Raw genomic sequence first — 18,232 nt, forward strand, 5'->3', positions numbered from 1 at the left:
TCATAATTATTTTCCAGTGATGTATATTATTGTTCTTCCCAGGGGCTTGTCAGATCACTCCCCAGGGCCCTGGGTCTGTGAGTGGGTCCCAGCACCACCCTTTTTATTGGCTTCTGTTGCCCTTGCACCTCCAGTCTCCTGATTATTGTGAACACATGGAAGGTTCTGTAGACTGATATTTTGCACACAATACGGGCTCGGTTACATCTCACCTGCTGTTGTGGGAGGACCTGAAGACTACATTCAGAGGGTGGACATTAGCTACTGTACGGGTGAGCGACAACACAAATTATGAAAATAGCAGACCTGGAGCCCGAAATCTTAGAACTGGGCGTACAGATTTGCCAAAATGACAGCCAACGTGCACATAGGCAGCTTGGCCTAGTACATCAGCAGTACCAGTAGACCCTGATGGATGAGGCATGGTTAGCATGGTGGGCATTTCAGAGTCTGACACATTGGCCCCGTCCATAAATACATTATTAGGACTCCATGCATTTAATCCCTTAGAGGGTGAGCTTACCAGTAGGGACCATAAAATAGCAAAAATCTATCAGACACTCTTCTCTCATCAACCAGACATGTTTAGCTTTCTTTGTTTAGCTCTCTTTGTGAAGCTGAATTTGGGGAAACTGGAAAGCAAGTGGACCGAGAGTCTGGGTTCCCCACGGGAGGCAGCCAGGCTCCTTCTGGTTCAGTTCAAATTGTTTCACAGGGTTTACCTTACACGCCATTGACTCTGGTGTATGGGAGTGGTTACCTCCCTCCACCTATCTCCACTGTGGTGCGATGGAGGGCACTAATAAAATAGGTTTAAAAAAAAAAAAACATTGACTCAAATAGCAAGCTCATCTCTTCCTAAGTGGTGAGAATACTAGAGACAATGAAAACATATTAATACGGCATGAACATCTAAAACCGGTGACTCCAACCAGTTGATCGCAAGCTACCAGTAGCTTCCAGACACCTTCAGAGTAGCTTATGGCCCGAGTTCATTTTTAAATAAGCACAGGCTCACATTTCCCTTTTAAAGTTAAGGGAAGGCTGTGTTTATTTTGCATTATCATAATCATCAGGTTAAAGATAGCAGGGCCTGATAATAAGCAGTACTCAGTCAGATTTACAGCTCTGGCTGCAACTGGGGGCACAGAGGTGAAAAACTGAAACACTGAGGTATTTAACTCAAAATGAAAAGTTACCTTAATGACTAAGCTAACTTCATTTTAATTTTCTGGCATTCCAAAGTATCACATTTACAAACAGCAGGCCCCTAGTTCCCAGTGGCCTGTTGACACTGTGTCATATGTATAACTGAAAAATACAGTATTATGCATTATAATGCAGGAACATGTTCCATATTTTTTACATTTTTGCAGAACATTTTTCAACTCTTTAAATGTCTTCTTTTTTAAAACATAGTTCTATATTTGTATTATTCATGTAACAAGGCCTCATATGGTTAAAGGTATGGCCTGTGCCACAAGTACATACAACTCATCCTCTTATTCTCATATACAAATACATCACATTCGTAATCACGCATGTTCATAGATTCCCCCCAAAGACTCCGCTCTCACTGACACACATGGCAGCCCTGTCATAGTGCCCCTAGTCAAAGTATTTTGTTCAAACCATAGTATCTGGCTCTATGAACATTAAGCTTAAAATCAATGAAGCTGGTCGTGGGGGTGTCTGGTGACAATGTGCAAGTTGTTTAGCCTTCAGTATCTCACTATTATTTCACTAATCAGAAGTAGCTCACACTACAGAAAAGGTTAGAGACCCATGGTCTAAGATGTATGCATATTCAGGTGGCCAAAATATTTTGAAGACTGTGTTGTAGCCTAGAAACTGACTCCATTTGGTCTCAGACTGAAGTTGTCTTCTGTTCTTTCAGATGTTTTAGGCAAGTAAGAATCTTCTTAAGAGAAATTCCATAAATCTTGGGTTCCAACACACTGTATCTTAATTCTCTTTCGCCCTTGCCTTTTAAGTGAGCCATAATATTGGTTGAAAGAAGACATAAAAAGAAGTTAGTTCCTTTAATCCCAAGATCGATAAAATTGTGGAAAGATGAGAATAATGTATGCTAGTATGACAAAAGATGAAAAGATACTTATTACTCAGTCCTCTGTACAGGCAGATGTATAGGCACTTAAGTGCCAAAAGCAGGTAACCCTGCTATGAGACCTTTCGACACTACTCTATTCTCACAAATAGAAGATTGTAACTTGAACATTGAGCTCAAGCGAGCCAGTATGTAAACAAACAGAGCATTGTGTTATGGCATTCTTCTTCATTTGGCCTTCCCACCCGGTTCAGAAATAAACCAGTCTATGGATACTTATGATTAATATTTTTGGATCAAAAAGACGCATTGTGAGGAGGATAATAGGGAGTCCTTACATTTCAAGGATGAAGTTTTTGGCACAGTTAACATTGGCTTGCATTAGTGTAACAAGATTGCTTAGTTAAATAATTATCTCAATGAGCAGTCTGAAATTATGTCTCTGACACTTTTGTTGTCAAAAGTTATGTTTATGGCATTCAAATACCCTTGATTCACAATACATGCAGCAGTTAGAGTTAACGCCACCAAGAATACTTTGACTTCTAATGGGATTGTTGTCCAAAAAAAGATGGTACAGAATGTACTGGAAAAGTTCTCTTTGATTTTGAACTACACCAAAGACTGCTCCCTAAAGGGTAAAACAGTCAGTGCAAATTTCCCTCCTAGAAAGGCAGATGAACTTTGAACAGATGTAAAACAAATTACAGCACTAAAAAGCCATCACAGTTCTTTGACCCTCAACCTCGAAAGTATTATCCATACCTTTTGGGTCAACAAACCTTTCTAGCCATTAGGTATTGAAAATATAACATTAACCCATGAGGCAGCCTTTTTTGTTGTAGATGTAGAATTCCTGTTTATAGCAAAGACAGATTAAGGGAGGTAAGTGATCCAGAGCCAGTGCTAAACTGTTTAATATTGTCCAGAGCAAGAAAAAGGTCCCCAAACCTAGTTGATACTATAGAGTTCCCACCAGACAACACATATAAGAGGATGTTTGCTGTTAGAAAGACAATTGAGCACACGTCTATTACACAGTTTCCATCTGGAACTAGCTGTTCGATGGCATATGTTGCTGCAGATACACATGTTTGGCACAGTCCGCTGCCTGGTGTTGGGCTCGGAGTATTACAAGTTGTTTTTCTTCGAAGAAGTCTTTTTGGTCACGGGACCGAAGGACTCCTCCCTCCTCGGCTCCATTGCGCATGGGCGTCGACTCCATCTTAGATTGTTTTTTTCCGCTGTCGGGTTCGGACGTATTCCTTTTCGCTCCGTGTTTCGGTTCGGAAAGTTAGTCAGAATCTCGGAAGAAAGCGTCGGTATTGTTCCGTTCGGTATCGGGATAGTTAGGTACATCGACACCGATCATCGGAAGACTTTGGGGTAGTTTCGATCCCCCATCGGGGCCTGGTCGGCCCGACCGCGTGCGACATCGAAGCCGATGGAACGGACCCCGTTTCGTTTCTGCCCAAAATGTCACAGTAAGTATCCTTATACAGATCAGCACTTGGTCTGTAACTTGTGCTTGTCCCCCGAGCACAAGGAGGATACCTGTGAAGCCTGTCGAGCCTTCCGGTCCAGAAAAACACTCCGGGACCGAAGAGCCAGGCGTCAACAAATGGCGTCCACGTCGACAAAACAACGTTTCGACGAGGAAGAGGAAACATTCTCGGTTCCGGAATCAGAATCCGGAGACTCCGACGTCGAACAACAGCAACAAACTGTGAGTAAGACGTCGAAAAGTAAATCCATCGACAAACCGAAAGCCCAGGGGACGCCACTGCCAACAGGCCATGGCTCGACCCATAAAACAGGCGACCCGTCGAAGGCGCCGAAAAAGGGCACGCCCATAGCGACGACACCCGACTCCGGTCGAGGGACCGCCATGGAGCAACCTCGGAGCCGAGAAAGCGGCTCCGAGAGACAAAAACAAGATACCGGCACCGAAAAACATCGGCACCGAGAATCCATGCCGAAAGGAACAAAAATTCTGTCGGTGCCGAAACCGAAAAAAGATTCTCTTTCGGCGCCGAAAAATACCACACCTTCATCCTACTCAGAGGAACAAGGAATAAGTGGCCAAATGCACAGATTTGGACAAGAGCTCCAAAGTGTAGAATCGGACTACACACAAAAGAGACTGTACATCCAGCACGACACAGGGAAGATATCAACCCTTCCCCCAATCATGAGGAAAAGAAGGATCGGACTTCCAAAGGATGACGCACAACCACAAGCCAAAGTGGTTAAAAAAGTCACGCCTCCGCCCTCTCCACCACAGGCATCGCCGGCACAAACACCGCCACAAATGCACTCACCAGCGCAAACTACCATAAGTCATGACGATCAGGATCAAGACGCTTGGGACCTGTATGACACCCCAGTGCCGGACAATGATCCCGAGTCATACCCCACAAAGCCGTCACCGCCAGAGGACAGTACCTCATACTCGCAACTGGTGGCTAGGGCAGCAGAATTCCACAATGTCCAACTGCATTCCGATCCTATAGAGGATGATTTTTTATTTAACACCCTCTCGGCTACACACAGCCAATATCAATGTCTCCCAATGCTACCAGGGATGTTACGGCACGCAAAACAAATTTTTGAAGAGCCCGTAAAATCAAGAGCCATCACCCCAAGGGTGGATAAGAAATACAAACCACCACCCACAGACCCAGTGTTTATTACTTCGCAGTTACCACCTGACTCCGTGGTAGTAGGGGCAGCTCGCAAGAGAGCAAATTCACATACATCTGGCGACGCCCCACCTCCGGACAAAGAAAGCCGAAAATTTGATGCGGCAGGGAAAAGAGTAGCATCACAGGCAGCCAACCAGTGGCGCATCGCAAATTCACAAGCGCTGCTGGCCAGATATGACCGCGCACACTGGGACGAGATGCAACTTCTCGTAGACCATCTTCCCCATGAATACCAAAAAAGGGCGCAGCAAATAGTGGAAGAGGGACAAACGATCTCAAACAATCAAATCCGCTCTTCACTAGACGCAGCCGATACTGCAGCAAGAACAGTCAACACTGCTGTCACCATAAGGAGACACGCTTGGCTACGCACTTCAGGCTTCAAACCTGAAATCCAGCAGGCTGTCCTTAATATGCCCTTCAACGAGAAACAACTTTTTGGCTCTGAAGTGGATACAGCCATTGAAAAACTTAAAAAGGACACAGACACGGCCAAGGCCATGGGCGCACTCTACTCCCCGCAGAGCAGAGGCTCTTTCAGAAAAACTCCATTTAGAGGGGGGTTTCGTGGCCAACCCACAGACACCACCAGCCAACAAACAAGAACCACACCATATCAGGGTTCCTTCCAAAGGGGAGGTTTCAGGGGATATCGGGGGGGTCAATTCCCAAGGAGTAGGGGAAGATTCCAGACTCCAAAAACACCTCCACCTAAACAGTGACTTTCAAGTCACGCAACCCCTTCACTCAACACCAGTGGGGGGAAGACTAAGCCAATTCTACCAATCTTGGCAACAGATTACAACAGACAATTGGGTATTAGCAATAATCCAACATGGCTATTGCATAGAATTCCACAACTTCCCACCAAACATCCCCCCCAAAACACGCAAAATGTCACCACAACATTTAGAACTTTTAGGACTAGAAGTTCAAGCACTACTGCAAAAGGATGCAATAGAGTTAGTACCAGTACAACAAAAAAACACAGGAGTTTACTCCCTGTACTTTCTAATTCCAAAAAAAGACAAAACATTAAGACCAATATTAGATCTCAGGACACTAAATACCTACATCATATCGGACCATTTTCACATGGTCACACTACAAGACATCATTCCACTGCTCAAACAGCAAGATTACATGACCACATTAGACCTAAAGGATGCGTACTTTCATATACCAATACACCCTTCTCACAGAAAGTACCTACGGTTCGTATTCAAAGGAATACATTACCAATTCAAGGTGTTGCCATTCGGAATAACAACTGCACCAAGAGTGTTCACAAAATGTCTAGCAGTAGTAGCAGCACACATCAGGAGACAACAGATACATGTGTTCCCTTACCTAGACGATTGGCTAATCAAGACCAACACAGTAAAAAAATGCGCAAACGACACCACATTTGTCATACAAACCCTTCACAAACTGGGGTTTTCCATCAACTATACAAAATCACACCTAGAACCGTGTCAAACACAACAATATCTAGGAGCAACCATCAACACATCAAAAGGAATTGCCACTCCAAGTCCACAAAGAGTGCAGGCATTCCACAAGGTAATAAGTGCTATGTTTCCAAACCAAAAGATACAAGCAAAACATGTGCTAAAACTTCTAGGCATGATGTCATCATGCATAGCCATTGTCCCAAACGCAAGACTACACATGCGACCCTTACAACAGTGTCTAGCATCACAATGGTCACAGGCACAGGGTCAACTTCAAAATCTGGTGTTGGTAGACCGCCAAACATACCTCTCGCTTCTATGGTGGAACAGCAAAAAATTAAACAAAGGGCGGACATTTCAAGACCCAGTGCCTCAATACGTTATAACAACAGATGCTTCCATGACAGGGTGGGGAGCACACCTCAATCACCACAGCATTCAAGGACAATGGGATATACACGAAACAAAATTTCATATCAATTACCTAGAACTGTTAGCAGTATTTCTAGCGTTAAAAGCCTTCCAACCCATAATAACACACAAATACATTCTTGTCAAAACAGACAACATGACAACAATGTATTATTTAAACAAACAAGGAGGAACACACTCAACACAATTGTGCCTCCTAACACAAAAAATTTGGCAGTGGGCGATTCACAACAACATTCGCCTAATAGCACAATTTATCCCAGGAATACAAAACCAACTAGCAGACAACCTTTCGCGAGACCACCAACAAGTCCACGAATGGGAAATTCACCCCCAAGTTCTGAACAAGTACTTTCAAATTTGGGGAACACCCCAGATAGATTTGTTCGCAACAAAAGAAAACTCAAAATGCCAAAACTTCGCATCCAGGTACCCACACCGCGAATCACAAGGCAATGCTCTATGGATGAGTTGGTCAGGGATATTTGCGTACGCTTTTCCCCCTCTCCCTCTCCTTCCATATCTAGTAAACAAGTTGAGTCAAAACCAACTCAAACTCATACTAATAGCACCCACATGGGCAAGACAACCTTGGTATACAACTCTACTAGACCTTTCACTAGTACCGCATGTCAAACTACCCAACAGGCCAGATCTGTTAACACAACACAAACAACAGATCAGGCATCCAAACCCAGCATCATTGAATCTGTCAATTTGGCTCCTGAAATCCTAGAATTCGGACACTTAGACCTCACACAAGAATGCATGGAGGTCATAAAACAAGCTAGAAAACCTTCCACTAGACACTGCTATGCATCTAAGTGGAAAAGATTTGTTTACTACTGCCATGCCAATCAAATACAACCATTACATGCCTCTACTAAAGACATAGTAGGATACTTACTACATTTGCAAAAAGCAAATCTCGCTTTTTCATCTATAAAAATACACCTCGCAGCAATATCTGCTTACCTACAAACTACTCATTCATCGTCTCTATTTAGAATACCAGTTATTAAAGCATTCATGGAAGGGCTAAAAAGAATTATACCACCAAGAACACCACCAGTTCCTTCATGGAATCTTAACATCGTCTTAACAAGACTCATGGGTCCACCTTTCGAACCCATGCATTCCTGTGAAATGCAATATCTAACCTGGAAGGTCGCATTTCTCATTGCAATCACATCCCTCAGAAGAGTAAGTGAAATACAGGCATTTACCATACAAGAACCATTTATTCAAATACACAACAATAAAATAGTTCTCAGAACAAATCCAAAATTTCTGCCAAAAGTAATCTCACCATTCCATTTAAATCAAACAGTAGAATTGCCAGTGTTCTTCCCACAACCAAATTCTGTGGCTGAAAGGGCACTACATACATTAGACATCAAAAGAGCATTAATGTATTACATTGACAGAACAAAGCTAATCAGGAAAACAAAACAACTGTTCATAGCTTTTCAAAAACCACACATAGGAAATCCAATCTCTAAACAAGGCATTGCTAGATGGATAGTCAGATGCATTCAAACATGCTATCTTAAAGCCAAAAGAGAATTGCCTATTACACCAAAGGCACACTCAACCAGAAAGAAAGGTGCTACAATGGCCTTTCTAGGAAACATTCCTATGAGCGAAATATGTAAGGCTGCAACCTGGTCTACGCCTCATACGTTTACTAAACACTACTGTGTAGACGTACTAAATGCACAACAAGCTACAGTGGGCCAAGCTGTACTAAGAACGTTATTCCAAACTACTTCAACTCCTACAGGCTAAACCACCGCTTTTAGGGGAGGTAACTGCTTTATAGTCTATGCCAAACATGTGTATCTGCAGCAACATATGCCATCGAACTGAAAATGTCACTTACCCAGTGTACATCTGTTCGTGGCATTAGTCGCTGCAGATTCACATGTACCCTCCCACCTCCCCGGGAAGCCTGTAGCCGTTTAGAAGTAGATCATAAATCTTAAACATCTGAACATTTGTAAATAATTATTAGAAACTCTTAACGTACATACATATTCACTCCATTGCATGGGCACTATTTATACCAAACAACTGCATCCTCACCCTCTGCGGGGAAAACAATCTAAGATGGAGTCGACGCCCATGCGCAATGGAGCCGAGGAGGGAGGAGTCCTTCGGTCCCGTGACCAAAAAGACTTCTTCGAAGAAAAACAACTTGTAATACTCCGAGCCCAACACCAGGCAGCGAACTGTGCCAAACATGTGAATCTGCAGCGACTAATGCCACGAACAGATGTACACTGGGTAAGTGACATTTTCATTATTGCTATTGTAGAGAAGGGAGAGAACCTCTCTGGTATGTGCTGAAAGCCCCCTCTGGACGATGCAGATATGGCATTAGAATTGAGCACACACTGAGTCATTTGAAGGCCTTGCTGGATCAGGGTTTCAGACCAGATTTGCAAGATGGGAAGAGATCCCCTCATGCCAGGTTTTTCTTTGGAATAGTAAATCGGGCATGTTGCCTATACTCACTGGATGAATAACCAATTTTCACAACCATTAACAACAAAGTGAAGTACAGCAACATCCTGATATTGCAAGAAAAGTTTCAGGCAGTACTTGATTATTTTCTAATTCCAAAAATGGACAGACTGTAACTTAAACAGGCCGTGAAGGGCAATAGAATGTTATATCTCGGAACCATGGGTGCCTAAACCACTCATGGCTCAACAACGAGGTCGGAACAACGACCTCGTTCTAACCACTAATGCCTTTACCACGAATGCGTTTACAACAATTTTACCGTTGTAAATGTATTCCTGTTAAAGGCATTAGCAATCAGCATGCACGACCCAACATGCTTCCACCCCAGCCCCCCACCCCACCCCTTAAACCTAAACCCTTACCCCCCTCCCCTAAACTCTAATCACCCCCAGAGCCCCACCCCAAAAACTAAAAATACCCTGAGTTCCTACCCCCGCCCCTAAAACCTAAACCCTAATCACCCCCAGCCCCCCCCCAAAAAAACCAGCCCCAGTCCCAGCCCATCTTACCTCCTCCTTCACTGCATCCACTCCGACTCCCTTCTGTACCTTAACTACGCATGTACTTTGTTCAGACATGCGTGGTTAAGGTACCAAAACCAGGAAGTCATGGAAAACAAAACGTTGTTTCGCTTTCGTTTTTCACAACCTCTTGCTTCCGGACTCGTTCTTCCGGGTGTTTCCCCAATACATGGCTGGAAGATGTTATCACTAAACTTGACTCATGATTCCTTGCACAAATAGATTGCATGGATGCCTGCTTTCACCTACCAGTGCATTTAAGAGATTGTGGCTACCTGGAAATTTTGATAGGTGACAAACATCAGTTCAGTGTTCACGAGTTTGAAGAAAGCTGCTACCACAAGCATCCACATAGTGCTTAGCAGTGTTGGCACCACATCCAAGCTGACAATCCATATTTGTGTATTTATACCGAAACAATTCCCTGGTAAACATGTAATTATTTCATCAATTCCATAACCGTATGAAGAGTTATTCAACTTGGGCTTTGGAGCTAACTTTCTGAAATAGTCTCTGAAGCCGGTTCCTTCTGTGGCTGGAGGCACAGTATGAAAAGCTTAAATTTCCAACAGCAGACGGAGCGCTGGCCTTTGGGGGTAACATTTCAGTGGCAGCTTGTCAACAGGGGTGTCAGGTTGCACCCTGCCACTTGGGAGACCTCCAATACTTCCCCTTGCCTCTGCGGTTCTTTATTTAATTTAGCAGTGTTCATCAATTCTTCTAACCAATAACTAATCACCCTTAAATATCCCCAGGTGCAAGACTGGGTCCATAACCTCAAAAGTTAGTGGTCCTGTGCGCCGTTAGGTAGCACTCCGCAGCTCTGTGCCATTGTATTTCTGGTCTTTGCCATTTATATAACTGAAAAATAGAGTTATTTTGAATTGGAGAAATTTTAAGTGAGAATGTCACCATGCCTCCAGGTCTCGCTCCGTTCAATTTGAGGAGCCAATTCTGTCTTTAGTCCCCATTCATTCCAAGTTGCGGGTTTGTGTGCAACATCGTAGGAGGTTGGAGTGTGTTAAGCCATGCTGTGTGTCTTTGGCATGCTTCTGGCTCTCTCTGGTGCATCTTCAGGTCACAAAAATCAACAGACATGTTCAGGCCACAAGACCAGACATGGATCCTCTGTTCACTGCGCCACTGGAACCAAGCTACACCAGACTGACAAGCCCCAACCAGAGGGAAGCCAGTCTTGGGCTGCTTGTGTTCCGGTTCAGGGAGGACAAGGCCTGAACATTCAGGCTGTACTCTTCCTATTGCAACTGGGGCAAGACTGATTTGCATATGGGTGGGCCCAAATTGAGGTGGCATGGTGAGCAAAAGAATGATCAGTCAGAATGTTATGCCCCGCGGTTACCAGTGTTTAGACTTAAATCAAGCTGTCCTCCCAACACCTTTTGTATTTTTGAAGTACCTCCATAAGCGGCAACAGTATTCCATACTCACAGTGCAGCTAGAACCAAACTATACCCACCTGACAAGCCCTAATCAGGGGGAAACCGGTCTGGGTTGCTTGCGTTCCGGTTCAAGGAGGACCAGGCGTGGTAGTTCGGACTGGACTGTTCCTATTGGAACTGGGTGTAGTGCTTTCCTCTTATCTAGTTTCTAAGCACTAACATAACACAACAGAAATGCACTTCTGAGGTCAAAGAAGACTTTTATTGTTGTTAATTCTTCCCCAACCACAATATTTATGAATGACGAATTAGTAGCTTTCAAGTCCGCGTTAATCAAACAAAATATATCAGTTTGCAATATACACAGCAGGTTATATTTATAAGATATTGAATGCAAAGCAAAACAAATACTTCACCGTGTGGGAACTATCTACAGCTTCATCTTTCTAAGGTCTGCAAGCTGATGACCCCTGTCAGCCGCGAGAAAGAGAGATTCATCTACCCACACGGGATTGCTGGCAGCCTGCGCCAAGCTCCAGCACGAGGTCCGGCAGATTTGAATCTGACCCTCTGCAGCCTGTTACATTCGTTACAAAGGTGTGCCCCCTCCTCTCAGACCTGGGAAACTGAGCAAGCCTTTTGGAGACTGGCCAGGTCTCCAAGACTACTCCTGTTCCCAAGCTCCAGCGGAGAGAAAAACAACACCCATGTACTCTCTCTTATCATGTCTAGTCTACTGTGAGAAAAACATCTAAGGTCTCTGGTGCAAAAACACAGCTTGGAAAAATACAGCTTGGATTCTCAACTGCAATGTCTAACTCCACGTTAACGGCAATAGGCAGCTAACCTAAGTATCAAATGCAATGTCTAGTGTCATGTCAAAGCCAATAGGCAGCTGAGCTGAATACAAAATGCAATGTATAATATCATGTCAAAGCCCATAGGCAGCTGAGCTGAATATAAAATGCAATGTATAATATCATGTCAAAGCCAATAGGCAGCGGAGCTGAATACAAAATGTAATGTATAATATCATGTCAAAGCCAATAGGCAGTTAAGCTGAATACAAAATGCAATATATAATATCATGTCAAAGCCAATAGGCAGCGGAGCTGAATATCATGTCAAAGCCAATAGGCAGAATACAGAATGTAATGGCTAATGCAATGTCAAAGCCAATAGGCAGAATACAGAATGTAATGATTAATGCAATGTCAAAGCCCATAGGCGGCTAAACTGAACAAAACATACCATGTGCTACTGGTGAACATTGAGCAACTAATATGCGCAGTGTTGAAACACAAAGTCATTGGTCAAACCAAAACTTATCAAATGGCAGTACATTCCGCCCTTTGACCAATGAATTTTTGTTTCACATATCTCTTGTTTCAAACAAAAACAAAAAACATCAGCACAAAAAAACATTATCAACAAGAATGATCAAAACAATCCCTGTAAAGCAATAGAAGTGAATTAACACATTGATCTCATAACCTTTCACATCAGATACATCTACATAGAGAAGACTGAGCAATTTATTTATTTTTTCTCTGAGTGAGTCTCTAATTCAACAGTGTTAGCAATTTGATGTGGCATGAGTTCTGCTCATGTAAAGGTGCACGGTCCACCTGAAAGGTTTGCTGGAAGGTAAGCAAAAGTCAGAGTTCCATACGAGAGGGGAAAAAAAAAAAAAACACAGCTTAGTTCCAGTGGAAGAATGCAATCAAACAAGTTGAACTTGAACTGAAGGCGCAGTTTGCGCAAAATGGATCCATGGTGCTGGCACTTTACTCAGCCAGGTTCAGGTTGGGGATTCGGTCCCTTCCCCGACCCCACACGCACACACTGGAAGGGGAACCACACAGCACACTCAGGGACAGTGGCGCAACGTGGTAGGATCTGCAAAAGAAACAAGTATGACTTTTCTTGCAAATAACATTTTTCATTTAAACTGCACCCTTCCTCTTTCTTTCCCTGTTTTATAATCAGCAGGACGTTTTTGAGGCCCTTTGTTATATTTTCTGCAGGTTCTGGAGGATCACTTAGGGCTTCAGCCCACACATCCGCACTGAGGTTTTTATCTGCTGCGCCACAGCTTCCCTTTTCTTGCACTGTCAGAAGGGCTGGGGCAGACTCCTTCTTTACCAAACCCCCATTCACTGCATTTTTGTCAATTTGGGCCATTCTGTCTACAATTTGTATGAATGAATCAGATTCTTTTCTAGGTATCAGCATAATTTCGATTTTTCTTGGTAGTTTGCAACAATCACTCTCCCTAAAACCTGATCAATTTGCCATTTCTGTTCTGGTAACTTTCCTCTCCCCAACTGCTCTGTGACTGCTTGCATGACAGATTGCTTTTGTGCGTGCTGCCCAGTTTTTATCAAATCTAGGGGAATGTGCATCTCTCTCATCTCTGCCCACCTGTAAGTGGCTTTTTCTCTCAGCTGTTCACATTTCTGGGGCACCCACTTAGCCATCCCCACTAAGGCAGAATTCTGGGTGAACACTTCTCTCTCTGAATTTTTCTCGTTAACATCTGCAAGGTAATTGAACCAGTTAGGTGCTAAAACATTAGCAATGAACCAAAAATCAGCGTAAAAATGACACATCTCACGTAGCTCTTGCTTTAAAATCTGACACACATTATACAACTCCATTCCTTCTCCTGTGCCAGAAAACAACATTTCAGTCAATGAATCATTAGTAAAACAAACATGCTTTTTATCTTCAGTGGACACGAATTCAAATGGTGCACACAATTTCATTGGTAATTCTTTTATCTGTGGTACTCTAGCCCTGTCTTGCAAGTACCAGATCCATTGTATGATTCTAGCTAGGGGCACTATTTTCTTCCCTTGTTCTTGATTTAAATGTACATAAGTATTTCCTTCTTGCACTGCGCAAAAACCTAAAGTCTGCATTATTTCATTTGCCAAATCACAAGCGCGCAGCTGCATATTATTTTTCACAGTGACCATATACAAAAGTGTTAGGATTTCACTCAAATGAGAGCTATTCTTTTTCCAAAAATCAAACAAGCTAATGAAAGTCGGCTCTTGCTCTAAAATCTTTCGTTTTACTTGTGCATTTTGCAACGTAACTCGTAAATCACATTCTGGTCTCTCTCGTCCGTGTTATCAGTTAAGGAATGCATTTTGTCTGCCAAAAACCCTGGCTCAAACGAAAACTCAAAGCAGCTCGGAGCTGTCTTAACCCCCTCATTACTGGAATGGGACAAGAAAGATTCTTCAAAAACAGCCCTTTTATAACTTTCAGTCGGGCTAATTTGCTCACGTAAATTCCTATTTTCATGTTCCAACTTCCTACATTTCTCCTGCATTTCTCTGTAAGCAGATAAAGGTATCCAGACCTTTCTGTCATCATTACTTCCAAAACACACGTTTTCTACATATGTACAACAGGAATTATTTCTCAAAGCATTATCAGGCCTTTTAGCTACACATGCATTTTCTTCTGTAATTCCCCAAACAGAAAACAATTCACAGTTTTTCGTAGCACCATCAGGCAGTTTATCAACACATGAATTCTCAGACATGGTCTGCCGTGCTACTGTGATTCCCCAAACAGAAAACAATTTCTGTAATTCTCCAAACAACAAAAAAACAATTACACTTTTAAAGTGTGCACTTAGAAATCTACCAACTCGTCAACACCCTCTTAATCACCTCTTAATGACCGACCCCACGACTCCTGGTACCAATTGTAGTGCTTTCTTCTTATCTAGTTTCTAAGCACTAACATAACACAACAGAAATGCACTTCTGAGGTCAAAGAAGACTTTTATTGTTGTTAATTCTTCCCCAACCACAATATTTATGAATGACGAATTAGTAGCTTTCAAGTCCGCGTTAATCAAACAAAATATATCAGTTTGCAATATACACAGCAGGTTATATTTATAAGATATTGAATGCAAAGCAAAACAAATACTTCACCGTGTGGGAACTATCTACAGCTTCATCTTTCTAAGGTCTGCAAGCTGATGACCCCTGTCAGCCGCGAGAAAGAGAGATTCATCTACCCACACGGGATTGCTGGCAGCCTGCGCCAAGCTCCAGCACGAGGTCCGGCAGATTCGAATCTGCCGGAGCTTCGAATCTGCCGGACCTCGTGCTGGAGCTTGGCGCAGGCTGCCAGCAATCCCGTGTGGGTAGATGAATCTCTCTTTCTCGCGGCTGACAGAGGTCATCAGCTTGCAGACCTTAGAAAGATGAAGCTGTAGATAGTTCCCACACGGTGAAGTATTTGTTTTGCTTTGCATTCAATATCTTATAAATATAACCTGCTGTGTATATTGCAAACTGATATATTTTGTTTGATTAACGCGGACTTGAAAGCTACTAATTCGTCATTCATAAATATTGTGGTTGGGGAAGAATTAACAACAATAAAAGTCTTCTTTGACCTCAGAAGTGCATTTCTGTTGTGTTATGTTAGTGCTTAGAAACTAGTTAAGAGGAAAGCACTACACTGGGTCAAGACTGATTTGCATATCAGGGGGTCCAAACTAAGTTGGCATGATGGACAAAGGAACTGGTTGGAAAAATAAACTGAGCAATAGCCAGCACTTAGACTTAATGCAGCATACCTCCTAGCACTTTTTTTGTGTTTAATAGTGACAAATTAAGTAGGCAGACATGGGTGACTTACACAGTAATTACATTAATAGTTTGTAGACATATTTGCACAATGGGGAATATGTTTAATGGACATGTTTGAGTACGTTTGTGTTTACGTATAAGAGCAAATACCCAAGATTTTACCTCCAGTTACCCACAGCCTTTCTCAAAGGACATTCATGGTCACTGAAGTATTCTGGAATCTTTGCATGCTCTTCTCTGATTTAACTGATTTCACAGGTGATGAACAAATGCTGGAGAATTCAGAAATTAAAGGATATTAAGATATTAATATTAATGGGTATATAAACAACCAAAATTTACGATTAAAAATGTTTTGTAATTGTGAAGGAATCTGAAATTGGAGGCCAAGCGTTAAGTGTGTATCCCCAGATTGATGCATGGGAGCAGTAGAAGTGCGCCAAACAGAATATAGTATAGGCTCAATTGAATTTATAAAAAATGCTCCATCCTTCAATTACATTTAAAAAATATATATTTATGAATTAAATAAAGCATAAACCACGGTTTTAGAGTATCCTTGATGTTATGGGCAAAACGAGATTTCTCAAATCTAAGACTTCCTTTATGCAAAATGCGCCAATTTCCATTTATTGACTTCTTTAAGTGGTTCAACGTTGCAGAAAAAGTAATCACAACAACCTGTCGTCCTTATCTTTTTGGTAGGTGGTGACAGGCGGAGGGTGTTCAATAAAGGGCGTCCCTGTCATTAATCTTCCATCCTGCAACAATAGCGTTCCAACCTCAGAAACTGGCACGCTGGCAGGTTTTCTCATAATGATAGAGGGTGGAAACTGTCAAACCATAATAGGGTGTTTTTGTCAATCAGTTTGTTTTGAGTATCTGTTAAGAGTGTCCTATTGTCATAGAAGAATTTCATGTCCACATTGGTCAGTGTGTCGTGACTAAATGAATAAGTGTATTTTCAGAACTTACTCTGATCATTGATCTGTTCTAGGAACTGCATTGTACTTGGCAGATTACCCCTCCAAATCACAAGGACATCATTGATGCATAGTTTCCAAAGACATATGTGGTTTTTGAATGGACTTGAGTTGTTCATGATGGCGGATTCCCCAAAATGGTGAACTTATATGCTTGCAATGCTCTGCGCAAAGGTGCTTCCCTCTGAAGTACTTTAAAGTCAAAGCATTTTTTTGTTAATGCCATCTGCATGCATTCAAGCACAAAATGTATAAGCAAATTGGGGGTCCATTTTTCCTGCAGCCGAAGGTCTTCCATTACTCTCAATGTTTCTTCCTTTGGTAAACTGGTGTAGAGACTTTCAGTATCTAAACCAGTAAGCAAATTCTCTAGCGGGTTGTATTGTTTATCCTTAATCAGTCTTAAAAGGTATTTTGAACATGTTACTTATTATGAAATTCGTTCCCCAATAAGGGGTAAAAATGATTGCTAAATTTAGAAGTGGGTTCTAGAATAGAGCTTATCCCTGACTATCAGCCTGCCTGGCACTAGAGTGCTGTTCTTGTGGATCTTTGAGAGAGTGTAGAATACTGGTCTCATGGGATTTTACTTCTGTTTTTTATATCCTCCTATTTGATTTTGCCTCCTCAATCAGGTTCATTTCTAGTAATCTGTAATTCCTCTTAACGCTCAACAACCAGAGACATTCTTTTATATAGTCGCCTACATTTTCTATGACTGTTGATCGGCTGGCTTTATTGTTATTTCTTTGTCAGATTGTAAAGATCTCATTGCCTCTTTTTCCACATGTATCATATTATGGAAGCTATGTACCTGTACAGTGCCTATTGCTTGCAAATACCTTTCCAGCGCCGGGTCAGACACAAGTATTTCCTTAGAAACTGCACTCGTTTCGGAACACAAAAGTGGATATTTTCTCTAACATGGGTCATTATGCCTGCCATCACCAGCCTTGTCTTTAACGAAAGCCTTTAGTTTCAGTTTACAGTAGTGCCAATATATTTAGATAACCAGTGATTTATACTAATGTGGCCTCTACCCGTGTGCCTGCATATTGTGAATGAAAGGTATCTTAGATTGTATTTTAACTGCCTTGTATATGGTAATACTGTTTTCTAGATGTGATTGCTTCAAAAAAGCTAGAAAATTATACATATCATACTGATCTAATGTGTTTAGAGTTGTAATTTGTTTTAACTTAATTCTTTTTGTTTTTTTTTTAGCCAAGAGTGATTGGTTGCCAAAGATATTTGACATACTTCTTGCTTACTTGAGGAGTCCAGATACCAGCCCTACAGTAAGTGCACTATACTAAGGTAACGACCTGCTCACATCAGGAAGTACTTTCATGCTTACACAGTATACAACTTCAGCATAAACACTTATTATACAGCAGTTTATATTGATAGCATATAAGTATTGCTATGACATCTGGTCTCTTATTTTGTTTAGAAAATGGCAATGCAGGCCAGAAATATCTTGCAAAATATGTTGAAGCTTTAGGTATTTCAAAT

At 42.1% G+C, this 18,232-nt stretch overlaps 1 protein-coding gene across 3 annotated transcripts in view; it reads left to right on the forward strand.

The window, feature by feature from the left end:
• The window catches only part of BRAT1 (BRCA1 associated ATM activator 1), a 172,207-nt gene that overhangs the window by 132,665 nt on the left and 21,310 nt on the right, over positions 1 to 18,232 (forward strand). For all 3 annotated transcript variants that reach the window (XM_069209953.1, XM_069209955.1, XM_069209954.1), the window contains one exon: positions 17,942 to 18,015. In XM_069209953.1, the coding sequence (XP_069066054.1) occupies positions 17,942 to 18,015 (74 nt within the window). The remainder of the gene's footprint in view (positions 1 to 17,941; positions 18,016 to 18,232) is intronic.

Source organism: Pleurodeles waltl, chromosome 10 (assembly GCF_031143425.1).
Source record: "Pleurodeles waltl isolate 20211129_DDA chromosome 10, aPleWal1.hap1.20221129, whole genome shotgun sequence".
Taxonomy (NCBI): domain Eukaryota; kingdom Metazoa; phylum Chordata; class Amphibia; order Caudata; family Salamandridae; genus Pleurodeles; species Pleurodeles waltl.